Source organism: Tupaia chinensis, unplaced genomic scaffold (genome assembly GCF_000334495.1).
Source record: "Tupaia chinensis unplaced genomic scaffold, TupChi_1.0 Scaffold000294_5, whole genome shotgun sequence".
Lineage (NCBI taxonomy): Eukaryota > Metazoa > Chordata > Mammalia > Scandentia > Tupaiidae > Tupaia > Tupaia belangeri.
In genome coordinates, this window is record NW_006159782.1 from 3497764 (window position 1) to 3513374 (window position 15611).

General features: G+C 58.2%; 1 protein-coding gene across 2 annotated transcripts in view; it reads right to left on the minus strand.

The window, feature by feature from the left end:
- Positions 1-125: 125 nt before the first annotated feature.
- The window catches only part of TAB1 (TGF-beta activated kinase 1 (MAP3K7) binding protein 1), a 27707-nt gene continuing 12221 nt past the window's right edge, over positions 126-15611 (minus strand). Inside the window, exons 2-11 of one of the 2 annotated variants that reach the window (XM_006150763.3) lie at positions 15086-15222; positions 14617-14770; positions 13674-13760; positions 13045-13183; positions 12056-12169; positions 11323-11434; positions 7123-7267; positions 4968-5190; positions 3887-4049; positions 126-1643 (exon numbers count right to left, since the gene is read on the minus strand). In XM_006150763.3, the coding sequence (XP_006150825.1) occupies positions 1436-1643; positions 3887-4049; positions 4968-5190; positions 7123-7267; positions 11323-11434; positions 12056-12169; positions 13045-13183; positions 13674-13760; positions 14617-14770; positions 15086-15222 (1482 nt within the window). In that variant the 3' untranslated portion in view covers positions 126-1435. The remainder of the gene's footprint in view (positions 1644-3886; positions 4050-4967; positions 5191-7122; positions 7268-11322; positions 11435-12055; positions 12170-13044; positions 13184-13673; positions 13761-14616; positions 14771-15085; positions 15223-15611) is intronic. The other variant, XM_006150764.3, reaches the window with a different exon arrangement.

A 15611-nucleotide genomic window follows, 5' to 3' on the forward strand; every position in this document is an offset into this window, starting at 1 on the left:
ACCCCAAGCCCGGCCTTTGCCCAGCCGGGGGAGCTTGGTTCTTTAAAGTGGCAGGGATCCGCCTCCCAGAGCCGCCATGGGGTTAACGGGACGTGGGTCCCAGCAACAGAACACACGTGACGCCATGCAGTACTTCCTCACTGCACTGAAAAGGACTCTATTTCTAGAGACCAGACAGCATCAGAGAGACGTTCTTGGAAGAGTTCCCTTTGTCACCAAGCCTCTGCGGCAGAACAGAGATGGCTGCAGGGTGGAGGGGCGCCCGCGCCCTCAGCAAGATGTTGCCACCACCGCATGTACTGGGGTCCCCCCCACACACTTGCGGGGCCCTGCTCTGCTGTGCAATGGGGCTGCCTGGGCTGCGGGGGCCCGAGGGAGCACAGCGGCATGGGGGGCTGTGTTGGGGCACCGTGGGCAGGGGTTAGGGCTGGCGGGGCAGCAGGGAACCGCGAGGCCTCAGAGCTCTGGCTCCATGGCTGATGCAGGACGTGGGAAGGGGCAAGTCTCTGGGTCTCATTCCTTCCTGCGGACAGAAGGCCCTGCGGCTTCCCCTCCCCATTAAGGGCAGAGGATATGTCCAAAGGGCCCAGCTGGGGGCCCAGGTCGGCCTGATCCTTCCCACGTAGTACAGACGGTGCCCACCCCCAAGTCCCTTGGCCTCCCTGGGCATCCAGGTCTCGAAGACCTCTTCCCTCTCACAGGAGCCTCTGGCCTGACCCGCCATCAATGGCAAAGATGGCCAATCTCGGGAGCACCCCCACCTGGGGGAGTGTGGGCACCAGCTCGCCCGGCACAGGGCCTGACAAGAGCGGCTACTGCCGTGGCTCAGCAGGCACAGCCTCCTGCTGCCCCCTCCGGAAGCCCTCTGCCCAGTGCTCTTTGGGTGACTCTGGGACAGGCACTTCCCTTAGTCCTGACTACTCAAGCTCCTTTCCACTGACCTGCCCTTGTGGCCATCCCAGGCTTGAACACTGACCACTGACCACAATCAGGGCAGGGCAGGGAGGGGGCCCAGGGCAGGTGAAGGCACTGTCTCAGCTTCCACTATGGATTTAGGGGTACAGGGCTGAGGCTAGAGAAGGGAGGAGCCCACCGCTATCCAGAGCTGTCAGGACCAACAGTGGCCACAGGTAATTCCGAGGAGGTGGGGGTCCACTTGAGCGAGCAGTGTCTGTTGGGCCTGTGACACTCGGGCTCACAGGCTGCCCTCTTCCTGTCCCACTGCACCTGGCTGGAAGAACCCTGGGTGGTCTGCAGCAGCTTCCACTCGGAAGGGCCCCAGCCTGCAGTGTGGTGACAGGGTGTGGGCCACACACACCCACGGCCCTGAGCGGTGGGATGGGCTGGTGCAGGCTGAGGGCAGAGCGCTTGCTGCTCTGTGGCACCGCAAACGTGAGGAAAGGCCACTGGTCCCACACGAGGCCCTGCTCAAGGGCTATGGTGCGGTCATCACGCTCTGCTCGCCGTGGTCCACACTCCAGAGGCGGTAGAACTCGGCGAAGTCCACGTAGGGCTCGACACGGCCATCCTCACCGGGCGGGAGTGAGTGGGCGGGCCGGGAGCGGAAGAGGCCCCCGTCCGAGCTGGAGCTGCTGCTCTGGGTGTGTGTGTTGGTGGACTGCAGGGTCATAGTCGGGCTCTGGCTGTGGGAAGAGACGGGGGTTGGGGCCCCACGGACAGAGCAGTCCCTGCCCTACCAGACCCTCCAGTTTCTCTGGCCAAGGTGACCCTACAAGCCAGCCCAGCCATGTGTGTGCTTAGGGACACACAAAAAGCCCAGTGTCTTTCTTTTATTTATTTATTTTGAGAGAGATTTTTGCTATAGGGTGCGTGCGCTCATCAGAGACAGAGCAAGAAATCAGGGAGACGGCCATCCTGGGGGACGGTCACCCACAATCCCTTCTCCTCCGGTCTCCTCTCAGGACTTTGGGCATGCACGCATATGCACCTGGTGTGAATTTTAAGCTACCCGGTCTGGGACTCAAACATAGTCGGGTGGCCTGTGACGTAACCGTTACACTATCTGCTGGTCCCGAAGCCCAGTGTCTTTAAGAATGAGCTACAGGGACTAGCAGTTGGCATAATGGCTAGGTCGCTGGACTCCCATGTAGTCGACCATGGTCTGAGTACCAGTCCCGGTGGCTTAAACACACCCTGGGCACATGTGCATGCATGCCCAAGATCCTGAGAGGAGTGGAGTGGCCTGACTACTCAAGCTCCTTCCCACTGACCTGCCCTTGTGGCCGTCCCACCCCTGGGGGGTGATTTCTTGCTTTCTGTCTCTCTGTCTCACTCTTTCTGGCGAGCGCATGCACTCTATAGCAAAAAAAAAAAAAGAAAAAAAGAATGAGCTACATGGTGGCAGTTGGTGTGGTGGTTAAGGCACTGGATTCCCACATGGCTGATCACGGCTCGAGTTGCAGACCTGGAGGCTTGTTTTCTCACTTTCCCTTTCTCTCTCTCTGGTTGAATTATAAAAAATAACAAATTTTAAAAAATAAACAATTCTTACAAAAAAAAAAAAAAAAAGAATGAGCTACATGTGGCTTTTAAACTCAGCGTGAAGTGAAACACTTGGATCAAGTGCCCTCCAGCCCCATGGGCTAGTGGCTGGGGCCCACACAGGGTAGGGTCTGCGGCCCCCACAGGCAGACGCCCCGCAGTCACAGAGAGTCCTACCCTGCCCCCCAGCACCCCATCCCACCCCACTGCCACAGGCAGGCGGGCTCTTCTCTCAGAAACCTCCTCTGTTCCCTCACCCTTACTCCTGCTCACTGGCCGGGTGGGGACGGTCATACTCCTGTCACAGAGCACGTAACTGCTGGGAAGTACCCACCAGCCCACTGCCCAACAACTGGGTCTGCCCAGCCTGGGGACAAGGCCAGCCCACAGGGCCACTGACGCGGCACTCGCAGGGAGAGAAGAGGCTGAGGGCTTCGCGGTTGAGGCAGAGGAGGATGGCTCACTGTCCCACCATGTCAGGGCCATGCGCTCTTGCTCAGCTGTGTGGACACAGCTAGTGGCTTCCTCCGGGCAGCTGGCAGGGGTGGAGGGGTGCCCACCGAATGCACCCAGGGTGCCCTTCAGGCTTAGCTGCCTGGCAGGCCCTCTCGCCCTCAGCGGCATTGGGGAAAGAACCCCGAGAGGAGGCAAAGGAAAACAGGCCACCCCTTCCCTGCTGGTCCTTCTAATTGGCCACATCCTGCTGGCTCAGTCCTGGGAGAGGGCTGGGCGTGGCATCTGGATTATTCCATGCAGGGCTGGAATGTGGAAACCAGATCTCAGCCCCTGGTGTGTGGGGGTGTACATTCCACAGAAGTGAGGGGGTGGGGTGGGCCAGACCTGCCAGGCAGGTCTGCGGTGGGGAGGGGGCCTGCCTGCACCCTGCACCACTTCAAAGTGAACTGGGACTTTTAGTCAGAGCACAGGCTGACGAGCTGGCGCAGGCTGAACAACGTCCCCAAGCCTGGACCTGGATGCCATCGGGAAGGCCACCTACCCACAATGAGCGAAGAGAGGACGAGAGGAGAGCCCCCCACTGAAAGAATGAGCACCACACATGGGACCCCAAGAGGACACGGTTGTGGTGGTCATCGCCTGCCTGAATGGAACCCTTGCCCTGCCCCTCCTAGCACTCCTGTCTACTCTGGCCCGAACTGTACCCGACCCCGGGTCCGACTTCGAGGAGCTGCTGGAACCAGCAGTGCTGCCTCCTCCTACCTCGGTCTCTACAGAGCCCTCCCTTACCCAGAAGTGGGGCTGGGAATTGGGCGGGGCAAGACCCCTGGTACCCCTGCAAGACCACTCAGCCACCCACAGGCTTGGCCCAGTGCCAAGAGCTGACCCAGGGACAGGTTACAGGAGGCCAGGGAGGGCTTGTTCTTACTTGGTGAGGGTTGGGGTGGCTTCGTCCAGGGTGGAAGCACTGTGGGCCCCGTTGACCATCTGGCCCTGGGAGGGCATGACGAGGGAGAGGGTCACGCTGGTCTTGCTGGTGCTCTGGGCACTTGAGTAAGGCACGGACACGGGGTACACACGTCCCCCTGCAGCTTTGGGAGGAAGAGCACGGTGGGTCACAAGGAATGGCCGATCATGGGAGTAGGACTGCCCTGGGGCCCAAGGGGCAGCACCTGAGAGTGAGAGGGCAGGCCTAGCTCCCCAGGCCCAGAGAGGCCCTCGGTGTCACAGGAGGGGTGTCCCTTAGTACAAACTCTTCCAGGCTGGGCCAGGACCTCTGCGCAGCAGCAAAGCCTGCCAGTGCTCCAAGCGAGAACAAAATCAAGTGCTCGAGTTGCCAGAACAAAAGGGTCACTGCCAGGCTTCCCCCAAACACTTGAATCCAGAGGGTCCGCGTGTTCCCAGCTGAAGCCGACTCAGTGAAAACACAGATGCAGCTGACGCTGAGCCGGAGAAGCGCCAGAAACCCTGGCTTCCCTGGGACAACAAATCTATCTGGATGCCTGGGCCCCAAGGCATCTTGTTTGAAAAAGAAACAGAAACGCAGCCCTCGGGCTCTGGGAGCACACTCTGAGCGCTGAGACAGCGCCGAGGAGAGCACGGCCTCCCTTCCCCAGACACTTGATCTACAAACGAGGACCTTCCCCGGAAAGCACCAGGCACAGGGCTGGGCTTCAGGGCCTGGCAACCAGTCCCCATGCCTAGCCCTTGGTGCTTGAGCCTGTTCTCCCTTCTGGAACATGGGCAGTACCTGCTCCCCGCATTGCTATCAAGGACACAGGAGGCGCGGGGCCATGGGAGGCCACCATCTCCCGGGAAGCCCTGGGCTCTGCAAGCTGCCTGTTAGTGCTCTCAGACCTTCAGGGTGCCCAGGGCAGAGAGCATCTCTATAGACACTGGGAGAAAACACACGCAGCTCAGAGGGCCTGGTGGTCAGAAGGGCTTCCTGCACCAGACTGCGGTCCCCAGACAGTGCCCTCAGGTTCCTCCTGTCTGCACGGCACACGTACCTGAGGCTGGGGTTGCTGTGGGCTGGCTCAGTTCCCCCAGGGGGTAGCCAAAGTTCCTCACCAGCAGGGTCATGTCCTCGTGCCGGGGGCAGAACTTGGCACGTTCCCCACCACTGGCAAAGGTGTCACCATGGATACGCCTCACCCGGTCCACCACGGCCTGGGCCACTGCATCCAGGGAGGTCTGCTTGGCAAACTCGGTGTCAATCATCGCGGCGATCTCCTGGGGCAGGAGGGGGAGCAAGGACCTAGTGAGAAATGAGGGTGGCCGGGGACCGTGATTCCTAGTTCCAGAGCCTGGGATCAGATTGGGGTCACTGGCCCCGCAGGTGAAGGAAGTCCTGCCAGCCACGCTTGTTCTCTGAGCTCTGCCAAGTGCTCGGGATAAGCCTCCTGGAACTCGTTCACAGAGAAGGGGCGAGGCCTCGTAGTCCCTGATTGTCGGCCTCCTCGCCTCTAAAGCGGGGGTAACACCCCCTCGCTGGGTGATGGCGGGATTAAAGGCCGTCAGGGACGGAGCACACGAGGAGGGCGGGCGAGCCCAGTGCAGGCCGAGGCCGTGACTGTGTGCCAGGTGGTCTGTCCAGAATGGGGGCAGAACAAAGGCGACGGCCCCGCCCTCAGAGCCGACCACTGTCCAGAACGCTCAAATGCCTGACGAGCTCTGTTCCACTCACAATGTCCATACTTCTACGGTGAAGACAGAAGAGGAGGAAAACACACTGACTGAAAAATCACAAACACAAACCTCTCTGTAGGGCGGAGCAGGGAGGGCGGGCCAGGCCAGGGCAGTGACGAGGCCCGGGTGCTGCTTGCTCCATCGCTAAGCAGCTGAGTGGGCTCAGGCAAGTCCCGGCACTCCGTGGCCCCGAGTTCGTGGAAGCAGAGCCCTACCCCTCCGTGTCGCAAGGCTGCTGGGAGCAGCACACACGCTAGGAGGAAAACCCCGACACTGGGATCGGGCCAGTAAGGCCCTTAAGGCTTTCCCTCATGATTTTTTTAAAGTTATCTTTCCTTTTTTGAAGAATTATTTAATATGATTTATTGGGACCAGCAGTTGGCGTAATGGCTATGTCACTGGACTCCCACGTGGTCGACCACGGTTCGCGTCCTGGACCCGGTGTGTTAAAACTCACGCAGGGCGCATGTGCATGCGTGATTTCTCACTTTCTGTCTCTCTGTCTGTCTGTCTGGCAAGTGCACGCACCCTATAGCAAAAACCTCTCCAAATAAATAAATAAATATGATTTATTATTACTATTTAAAATTTGCTATATGGTATGTGTGCTCACCAAAGAGACACAGAGAGAGGACAGTGAGAAAGCAAGTCACCAGGACTTGAGCTGCGGCACCACGTGGGAGTCCAGCGCCATAACCTCCATGCCGCAGGCCCCTCCCTGATGATTTTTAATTAAAGAAGACAAAGCAGAAAAGTTATCTTCCTACAGGGATCTCAAAGGGACGAACCAAGCAACCCAGCACGGAGGGTCAGGTGAGGGCAGTTCCTCCTTGAAGGCACGCTTTGGTGACAACTGCCCGCCACAACTACACAAAGGTTAGGCCACGCAGCACCTCCACTGGCCGAGGACCTACATCCACCATGCCAACCTCGCCCCTGGAGAAGAGGGACCCGTCTCCCTCAGGCAGCAGGCCACACCCTCCCTGGGCTCTCTTCGCGGCCAGGCCCCTTCCCTGCATCCCAGGGAAATTCACTCCCACCTCCGTCTCCTAGCTGGGGCCCTGGGGGCCCACACTGCTGCAGCCCCCAGAGGGCCAGGCGTTCAGTGGGATGGGTGTCTGCAGAGCAGGGCTTTGCCTGCCCCCAGCGTTTTCTCTTTTCTTGTCAGAGGACATATGCGTTCATCGGAGAGAGATGGAGGTTAGGGAGTGAGAAAGTACCCCACAGGGCGTGGCCACACCACAATCCCTTTTCCAGTTTTCCCTCCTTCTGGTATTTTGGGCACTTGGGCACACATGCCCGGTGTGTTTTTTAAGCTGCTGAGTGGAGGACTCGAACTGCCCAGTCATTCATGTGGGATCCAGCTATCTTAACCTCTGTACCACCAGCTGGCCCTCTTCACTCAACTTTGACTCCAGAGACCCCTAATGTCAGAGGCCTGTCAGCTGGCCACCAGTTTCTGCCCAGCCCACTCACCTGGTTGGCCTGCCCAGGTCCATGGGCTGCCTCCAGGGCCTTGTAGAGCCCCTCGGACATCAGCACCAGGAAGCCGGTGACACCGTCCAGGGGCTGCGCACCATGGATTTCTGGCTCCGCAATGATGGGTCTGGACTTGGCAGCACTGTGGGAAGGAGGAAGGGCTTTGCTTGGAATGGCTCCCAGGTGGGCGTGACTCTGCTGAGGGAAGGGTCTACACTCAGAATGTGAAACACACAACCTGACAGGAGGAGAGACTAGAACAGAGCTGGTGCCCAAGGACAGCTGTTACGGCACAGTTCAGAGGGCCGGAGCTGGCAAGCAGCTGAGGTCTGGAGCACACAGGTCTATGCCTGTCCTGGCCTGTCCTGCACCTCCTGTCCAGAGCCTGGTGGCAGGAGGGAGGAAGGGTGGCAAGGAGAGGGGTTCTTTTCTTCTGTCTGTTTATGATAAAAAGCACATGAGGAGAGGTTAGGAGGTGACAGAGAAAAAGAAAGGGCGCAGCCTCGACAGGGCTCATGCCACAGCCCCCTTTCCCAGCCTTCCAGGATCGTGGACACTCACATGAGCACCCAGCGTGTCTTTCAGGCTAACCTAGGATCCGAACCGTGGTCGCCACATGGCTTCGAGCCCACAGGGGGCTGGAGTTATGGCTGCACAACAGCTGAGCTGAGGCTTCTCTTAAAACGCCTCTCCTCTTACTATCACTTGGGCTTCTCCCAAATAGTTTGCAAGACAACCAAGACCCCAAATATCCTCGACCTGTGCAGGGTCACTGACTGACGTATCAGTCGTTAGCTGTCGGAAAGTTCCAGCGCAGAGATGCGTGCGCAGAGGCGCGTGCAAGGAATCCTGGCAACGACCCTGAGAAGAGCCAAGTCTGGAAACGTCCTTAGGGCCCACCAGAAGGGGTTGGTCAGGGGTTCTGACACAGCTGAGTCCCAGCAGCCTGCAGCTGGGTGTGCAGAGATGGAGGGGACATCCTCAGTCACACAGGGTACAGGAAGCTCATCTCCAAACTCGACAAGCTGCGCACACCAGGCAGGCGCAGCACTGCAGTCAACCACACCTCAGCAGACTGGCCGGTGGGGCAGCCGTGGCGAGGTAGTTAGGTGGCTGGATCCACAGGGCTGACTGCACGGTTCTAGTCCCAGACCCTGCGGCTTGGAAAACACATTGGCATGTGTGTTGTGTGCCCAAAATCCCAAGAGGAGAATGAAGAAGGGACTGCAGCGTGGCCATCTCCACAGGGTGTGATTTCTCACTTCTCTCTCTCCCCACTCCCCACCAGTGAACTCAAGTACGCCATAGTAAAACTGAAAAACAAGAGAGGGGTGATCAGCTGGTGATGTGATACACAGCCCTGTCGAGGCTGCGCCCTCTCTTTTTCTCTGTCACCTCCTAACCTCTCCTCATGTGCTTTTTATCATGAACAGACAGAAGAAAAGAACCCCTCTCCTTGGACCCCACATGACTGGCCCTGCAGTTCGAGACCTGGACTCAGTAGTTTGGGGAGCATGCCAGACATACAGATGTATGTGCCCCAAATCCTGAAGGAGTACAAAGAGGACTGAGGCGTGACTGTCTCCCATGGAGGGTGCGTCTTCACTTTCCTCTCCAGTGCACACGCCTTCTAGCAACTTTTTTTTTTTAAGAGAGGTTTTTGCTATAGGGTGCATGCATTCGCCAGAGATAGACATCACCCCCTGGGGGGATGGCCACACTGCAACCCCTTCTCCTCCATTCTCTTCTTGTGATTTTGGGCATGCACACACACATGCCGCCAGGTCCAGGACTCAAACCGCAGTCGACTACATGGGAGTCCAGCTATGTAACCATTACACCACCTGCTGGTCCCTCTGGCAAAATTAAAAGAAAAAAGAAAAAAAGGAGGGCCAGCCCCATGGTGCAGTGGTCAAGCACTGTGCACTGGGAGCCAGATCCCACATGGCCGAGTGCAGTTCCAACTCCTGCCCCAGAAGCTTGAAAACATACCGAGTGCACATGCACGCATCCCCAGGACCCTGACGGGATAGACAGACGGAGGAGGAGTCTGTGGCACAGACATGCCCCACTTGGGGGTGGCCTCTCCCTCTCTTTCCATGCCTCTGCATACCCTCTGGCAATAAAATAAACAAAAAATGTTTTAAAATAAAGGAAAGAATGCGGGGACCAGCGGGTGGCGTACTGGTTAAGGTGCTGGACATTCCCTCATGGCTGACCACGGTTTGAGTCCCAAACCTGGCAGCTTGCTTTCTCACTCCCCCCCCCTCTCTGTATGTGTCTCTCTGGTCAAATTAAAATGAATGAATGAATAAATAAAATTATTAAAAATAAATAAATAAAGGAAAGAATGAAGTCCCAAACACTAGAAAAGACACGCCAGCATGTGTGGGAGTTTTGAAAATGCCTGTTCCCCTGCCCCCATGACAGACACACACGCGCGCACACACACACGCACACACACAAGTTTACATGCATGTGCACAGAAGCTTGGGGGCAGGGTACATTAAGAACTATAGCACCAGGGCCAGCAGGTGGCATGGTGGTTAAGGTACTGGACTCCCACGTGACTGACCATGATTCGAATCCTGGACTCAGCACGCCAGCACACGTGTGTGTACCCTAAAGCCCAAGAATGAGGAAGGGACTGTGGAGTGGGCATTCCCCCGGGCATGACTTCTCACTTTCCCTGTCTCTCTAGAGAGTGTTCACGTCCTATGGCAAAAACCTAAAATAAGACACTACAGAGCCTGAGGAGGGAGCCCTGGGCTAGAATGGAAGGAAGACTCGCTTTTACCACACTCTTAGCACTGTCCGGGGTGTTTCAAACTTCAGATGCATTTTTCTTTTTCTTTTGAGGTTTTTGCTATAGGGTGCATGCGCTCACCAGAAAGACAGAGAGAGACAGAGAGATAGAAAGCGAGAAATCACCCCCCAGGGGGAATAGCCACGCTGCAATCCCTTCTCCTCCATCCTCCTCTCGGGATCTTGGGCACGCACGAACACACGTGCCCGGTGTGAGTTTAAGCCACCGGGTCCTGGACTCAAACCGTGGTCGGCTACATGGGAGTTCAGCAACATAGCCATTATGCTAACTGCTGGTCCCCAAATGTACTTTTCAATAAAGAAACAGAACCCTACAAATTAGGGACTAAGGTTCTAAACTCACTGTCTACACCCTATGGGGTTCAGGAGCTCAGGCGTGAGCTTTCTAAGCCGCCAGGTCTGGCCTCAGCTGAGGGCATCTTTGGCGCAATTTCTCGACAGCTCTGGTCATGACACTAACAACACGACCAGCACCACACATGTGCACACGGACTTCCCCAGCCACCATCTTCTCAAACGGCCTCGCAGGTGGCTCAGGACGCACGCTCCGCATCAGGCTGCCTGGGTCCAAGTCCTGCCTGCGTCTGTTACCAGCCCTTCCCATGTCTCCACGCCTCAGTTCTTCCTATGAAAATGCCTCTAGGGTAAAGGGGGTACCTACTCCTCGGGCCCATAGGCATGGAGCTCGCACAGGGTGTGGGAGAGCGCAGGGCAGCCGGCCATGCTTGGGGGCTGAGCACAGGGGCGTGCTCTGGGGTGTGCCCTGAGGCCTTCCTGAGTGTGGGAGGTGCAGGTGTGGCTGTGATGAGAGCTGGCTGAGGCCAGGAACATAGCATCATGTTGGGACCCTGTTAGGGGTATCTGTCTCTCTGTCACCATCTCTTCTGCTCATGGGAGAAACAAAAAAAACAGACATGGCCCCAACAAAGGTCCCCAGTGGCTACTGTTCACTGTGCTGCCATGAGCACTTGGGTGACACCCGGAAGGTGAGCATCCTCGGAAGGAAACATCCACTTCATCTCACACCTCTGCCCTGGCTCCCAACCAAGGGGCCTTTGGTCCGACTCTCGCTATCTGAGCCAAGAACCTCACGCCAACTCTGGCTGCTCCTGCCAGGCCCTGTGGCACTGTCTGCTGTCCTGGGCTTTGGCCCAGTTCCCCATTCGACCCCCTACCTGTCTAGTTCTAAGGGATCCCAACTCCTGGCCTGCTGGGCTCAGGGCCTTCCCGAGACCTACCTCTGTGGGTGGAAGAAAGCTCCCCTGGGTTCTGACTACTTGGACTGCATGCCTGTGCTAGAGCCTGAAGCCTGCTTCTGCCCCAGGTCCTCTGGGCTCACAGACCGACGGGGGCGGTGGGCCGGCTGCCTACCTGAGCAGCTCGATGTCCGTGTAGCCGTACTTGACCTTGTAGTCCCCGATGCGCCTGGTGCTCTCCTGCCCACAGATGATCCCCACTTGCTTGATCTTACCTGCATCCAGACCTGCCGGGGGAGAAAGGCGGCAGTCCTCTTCCTTGTTCGCCAAGAACACGAGGAAGGGGACAGAGATATATCTAAGCAAACAAGGCACGAGGACACACTGAACAAGGTGCCTTGGGGAGCAGCTGATCCAAAGTCCCCGGCGTCCCCAGTCCCCACATCAGGACATGCCCTCACTCGGGGCCGCTCCTCAGGCCTGCTCCGCACTGCCTGGCACAGCCGCTGTCTGCTGCCTGCTCAACCCCAGGCACCGGGAAGGCAGGGCTGGACCCTCCGGACTTCTTTGGCCTCTCAGTCCCCACCATTAACAGTGAGTACCTGTTCTGCACCAGGTACTCTGGGAAGCATTTTACACGTAATAACTCTTAATCCTCACAATACCCAGAGGTAGGTGTTACTCCCATCCTCATTAGACAGATGAGGAAACAGGCATAGAAAACCAGGGTAAGTTCCGATCACCCACAGTCACACAGCAGAGCTGAGATCCAACCTCAGGAGGGCTGGTCCCAGAGCCAAGGTGTCAGCCCCTCCACCGCACTCCTCGCTCTGCCCAGGCTCCAGAGCAGGGCATGGCAAACACAGGGCCCACTCCCCCTGCCCCACGGGCTGCGTGGCCACGCTCACCTAGCTGCGAGAGGCGGAAGAGCTCGTCCTCATTCTCTGTGGTGTGGTCCATGTTCAGCTGTGTCACTTGCAGCCCGTCCACTGTGGACTTGCACAGAAGCGCACGGTTCGTACCTGCAGCAGAATTTGAGCAGCTGAGCAAAGACTACGCCTAGGGAGGAACAGGACGTGTGGAGAAGACAGAGAGAGAAAGGCTGGGCATCGAGCCACGGAGATGCTCGTAAAGCATGACACGGCTCTGGCCACTGGAGTGGGCTATCAGGCAGGGGATCGATGGAGTAGAGGGAGTAGGTGAATTCTCAGCGTAATCTTGGGGTCAGGGTTCCGTAAGACACCTCTTCCCTAGAGACAAGTAGTGAAATATGTACAGATGACAGACATACTAACTGGGGTCTGCTTCAAACCAGCAGGGACAAAGGGCCATTGGTGAAGGACGAGTGGCCACAAGTTAGTAAGTGCCGGCGATGAGGACACAGAGGGTCACTGATTGCTACTTGCTGCTTTTTGGGTTTTGTTTTGTATTTTTGGGTCCTCTCCATAACGAGATCTTCAGGAAAGGAGGGAGGGTGGCAGAGACGTCAGTGCGGCCTCCGCACCGTCACTGCGTCCCTACCGTAACCCGCCCCGTACAGCCTTCTCTGCCTCCCAGGCGGCCCTCCTTTGCCCGTGACTCCCAGTTTCTGTCACCCAGCTGCTCATGGAGTGCCTAGCAGTCGTCCACACCCAGGTGACCTCTTCCAGAAGCAGCGGCTGCTGAGCTCGCCCAGAGACGGGCTGCGACTTGCCCAAGGCCAGTTAGGGCCAGAGTGGGGACCTGCCTGCTGTCTGTCTGTTCTCCGCCCGGCGGGGATATTACCATGGGGGAGGAAGAAACATCCCCACAGGGCCCCAGGAGATCTGGGTCTAAAGTGTCTCCCGGCTGGAAAGTAGACTGCCTAAGAGCACACCTCCCTGAGGCTGCCTCCCTCCCCAGGACAGGGGCGACTCACCGACATTGGCGACGTACAGCTTGTTGTTGAGAAGGACTGCGACAACAGCCATGGCTCCTCCCGAAACCTCCCTCTCCAACGTCCTGAGTCTCTCGAGGATCTTCTGATACTGAGGAGGCAGCTGGTGCTGAGGGACACCCTGCAACCCAGCATCGGAGGGATCAGCGCATGGCAGACCCAGGAGGGCCCGGAGGATGAGAGGTCCAGGGCACAGCCAGGAGGAGGCCTGTCCTCAACTCCAAGGCAGGGTGTTTCCCAGGAAAGCTGAGGACCTCACCCAGACAGCTGGAACTCAGAGGCTGGCTCAGAAACTGCTGGGCGGGGGGTGTGAGCGGGTGGGCAACAGGCTGTGGGTCAGTCCAGGTTGCAGGGCCTGGAAAGGCCTTTCCCACACCTGTCACTGCCACCCGATGCTGAGCCTCAGAAGCTGCCCCAGCGACCCAGGGAGACCTCCCCCAAGGGCAAACCCACTGCCACCTGCGCACACCCCAACCAAGAACTGTCTCCATAGCTCCTGCTGCTCTGGCCCGGCTGTGCCACTGGCTGCCTGTGACACGGCAGGTCAGTCCTTGCTCCTAGCAGAGCTGGGACTCAACTGGCTTCTCCCGGAGTGCAAGCTGGGAGATCACCTCTGGCAGCTGGGACTGCAGGCTCGCCTTCTCTGCCAAGGCATCGTCGATGGATTCCAGGAAGCTCCTCTCCACCACGTCGAAGGCCTATGGGACGTAGGACAGGGCGAAGCCTGGCTCAAGACACACTGCCACCTGGCGCTAAAACGCGCTCGACAACAGCAGCTGCCATGTGCTCCGCCAGGTCCTGTGCTGGGGCTTCACGCCCATCACTCCAGCCTTCTGCCTGGTTCTCAAGGGACCTGGCACTGCAGGGATCAGAGAGGCAGGAGCCAGCACAGGGCCAAGAGCATGAGCTTGGGATGGGAACTCGGCCTCCTGTCTACAGAACGGAGTGAGCGCTGTTCTGAGGGTAGTGAGCTGGCCCCTCGGCACTTAGCACTGCATGCGGCTCAGACAAAGTGCCAGGCATGATCACTATGGCCTCTTCCTGGGAGGCTCCTGCTGGCCCGTGGACACTGTTACCTTCCCCTGAGACATGGGATCTGCTGAGAATCACTGTTAAGGAGCCCCGGGGCCATGGAGGGCAGGAACAGTAACCCAGCCTCTCCCCATCTAACACAAAGCACCTCTCAATGTGCTACTAAAAGAAGATGCCAGAAGGAAAACCCGAGAGTAGCAAGCAGAAGGGCTGACCTGGCCCATGGGGGTGCCAGCCAATCAGAGGAGGGGAGGCTAGGTCTTTTCCTGAAAGCCAGGATGCTGCGGGCACTGGGAGGCAGAGCCCGACCACACCCCAGGAACGGCTGGCTCTAAATGACCTCTCTTCTAGGCCCTGCCCGCGGGCCGCTGGGAACTGTTTCTGAGCTCCTCCTCCGCATGGTGAAGAAGCTGGCAGGACCTTCAGACCGACCCTGTCAACATTTTACAGTGGCAGGGCCCAGGCTCCGGAGGAGGGGTGACCCCACATGTCACCATTGCCATTCTGCCCGAGCACCGTCACCTGCAGCAGCACCCGCCGCACGTCGGCCTCCGTGTGCTCGGCGTTGAGCTGGCCCAGCAAGAGCTCTGCGGACAGCCGCTGGGCCACGAAGCTGGTCACCCGGTTGCCATCGTAGCCATTGAAGACCCCGTACAGGAAGCAGTTGTTCTCGCTCCTGGCAGAAGGAGGGCAGAAGGAGGTCTGAGACCAGGGGCTCACAGAGGTGGGGGCAGAGAGAGAAAGGAATGGGGAGACTGCAGCTGCAGGTGCGCCTGCCCCAGCCTCACCCACCATCTCACTCTAGAGCCTTCTGGGATTGCCACCCACCCCCACAGTAGCAGGCGACTGACTGGTTTGGGTCTAGACGTGGAGGGGACAGCAGCAGAGGCCAGCCCACAGGCAAGCCCCTTAGGAGACATGTGTAAGATGGGTGACTTTTCTTCCTTGCAAATCACTTCCTCTGCCCCGGAGAGCATGGCGGGCAGCACACCTGAACTTGAGCCAGCTGTCCTCAGGTGGGTGGCTCTCTGTGCCCTTGCCATCAGCAGAGTAGCTGCGGTTGGAGGCCGTGCCAACCCCAGAGAGGTGGCAAAGTGGCAGGTCATCCGTCCAGCTTGGCTGCTGCTCCTGGGGGAAGGACACCAGGACACTATGGGCGTCACCTTCCTCCCCAGGGCAGACCCCGGCTCACCGTTTTTCTCCAACAAAAGACTAGCAGGCCAGAGCCCCACACAGAAGGTTCCACTTCCTCCTAGAAAACAATGACGGCCGTTTGAACAGACACCTGCAGAAGGGTTTGCTGTTTCCATGGCTAGTCCCAAGCTGGGTCCCAGGAAACCTAAGACCATGGCATGCCCATGTGCAAGGCTCAACAACGGTTTCCAGGGACCAGCAGTTAGCATAATGGCTATGTCGCTGAACTCCCATGTAGTCAACTGTGGTTTTGACCCGGTGGCTTGAAGCTTAAACTCACGCCAGGCATGTGTGCGTGCGTGCCCAAGATCCCAAGAGGAGAA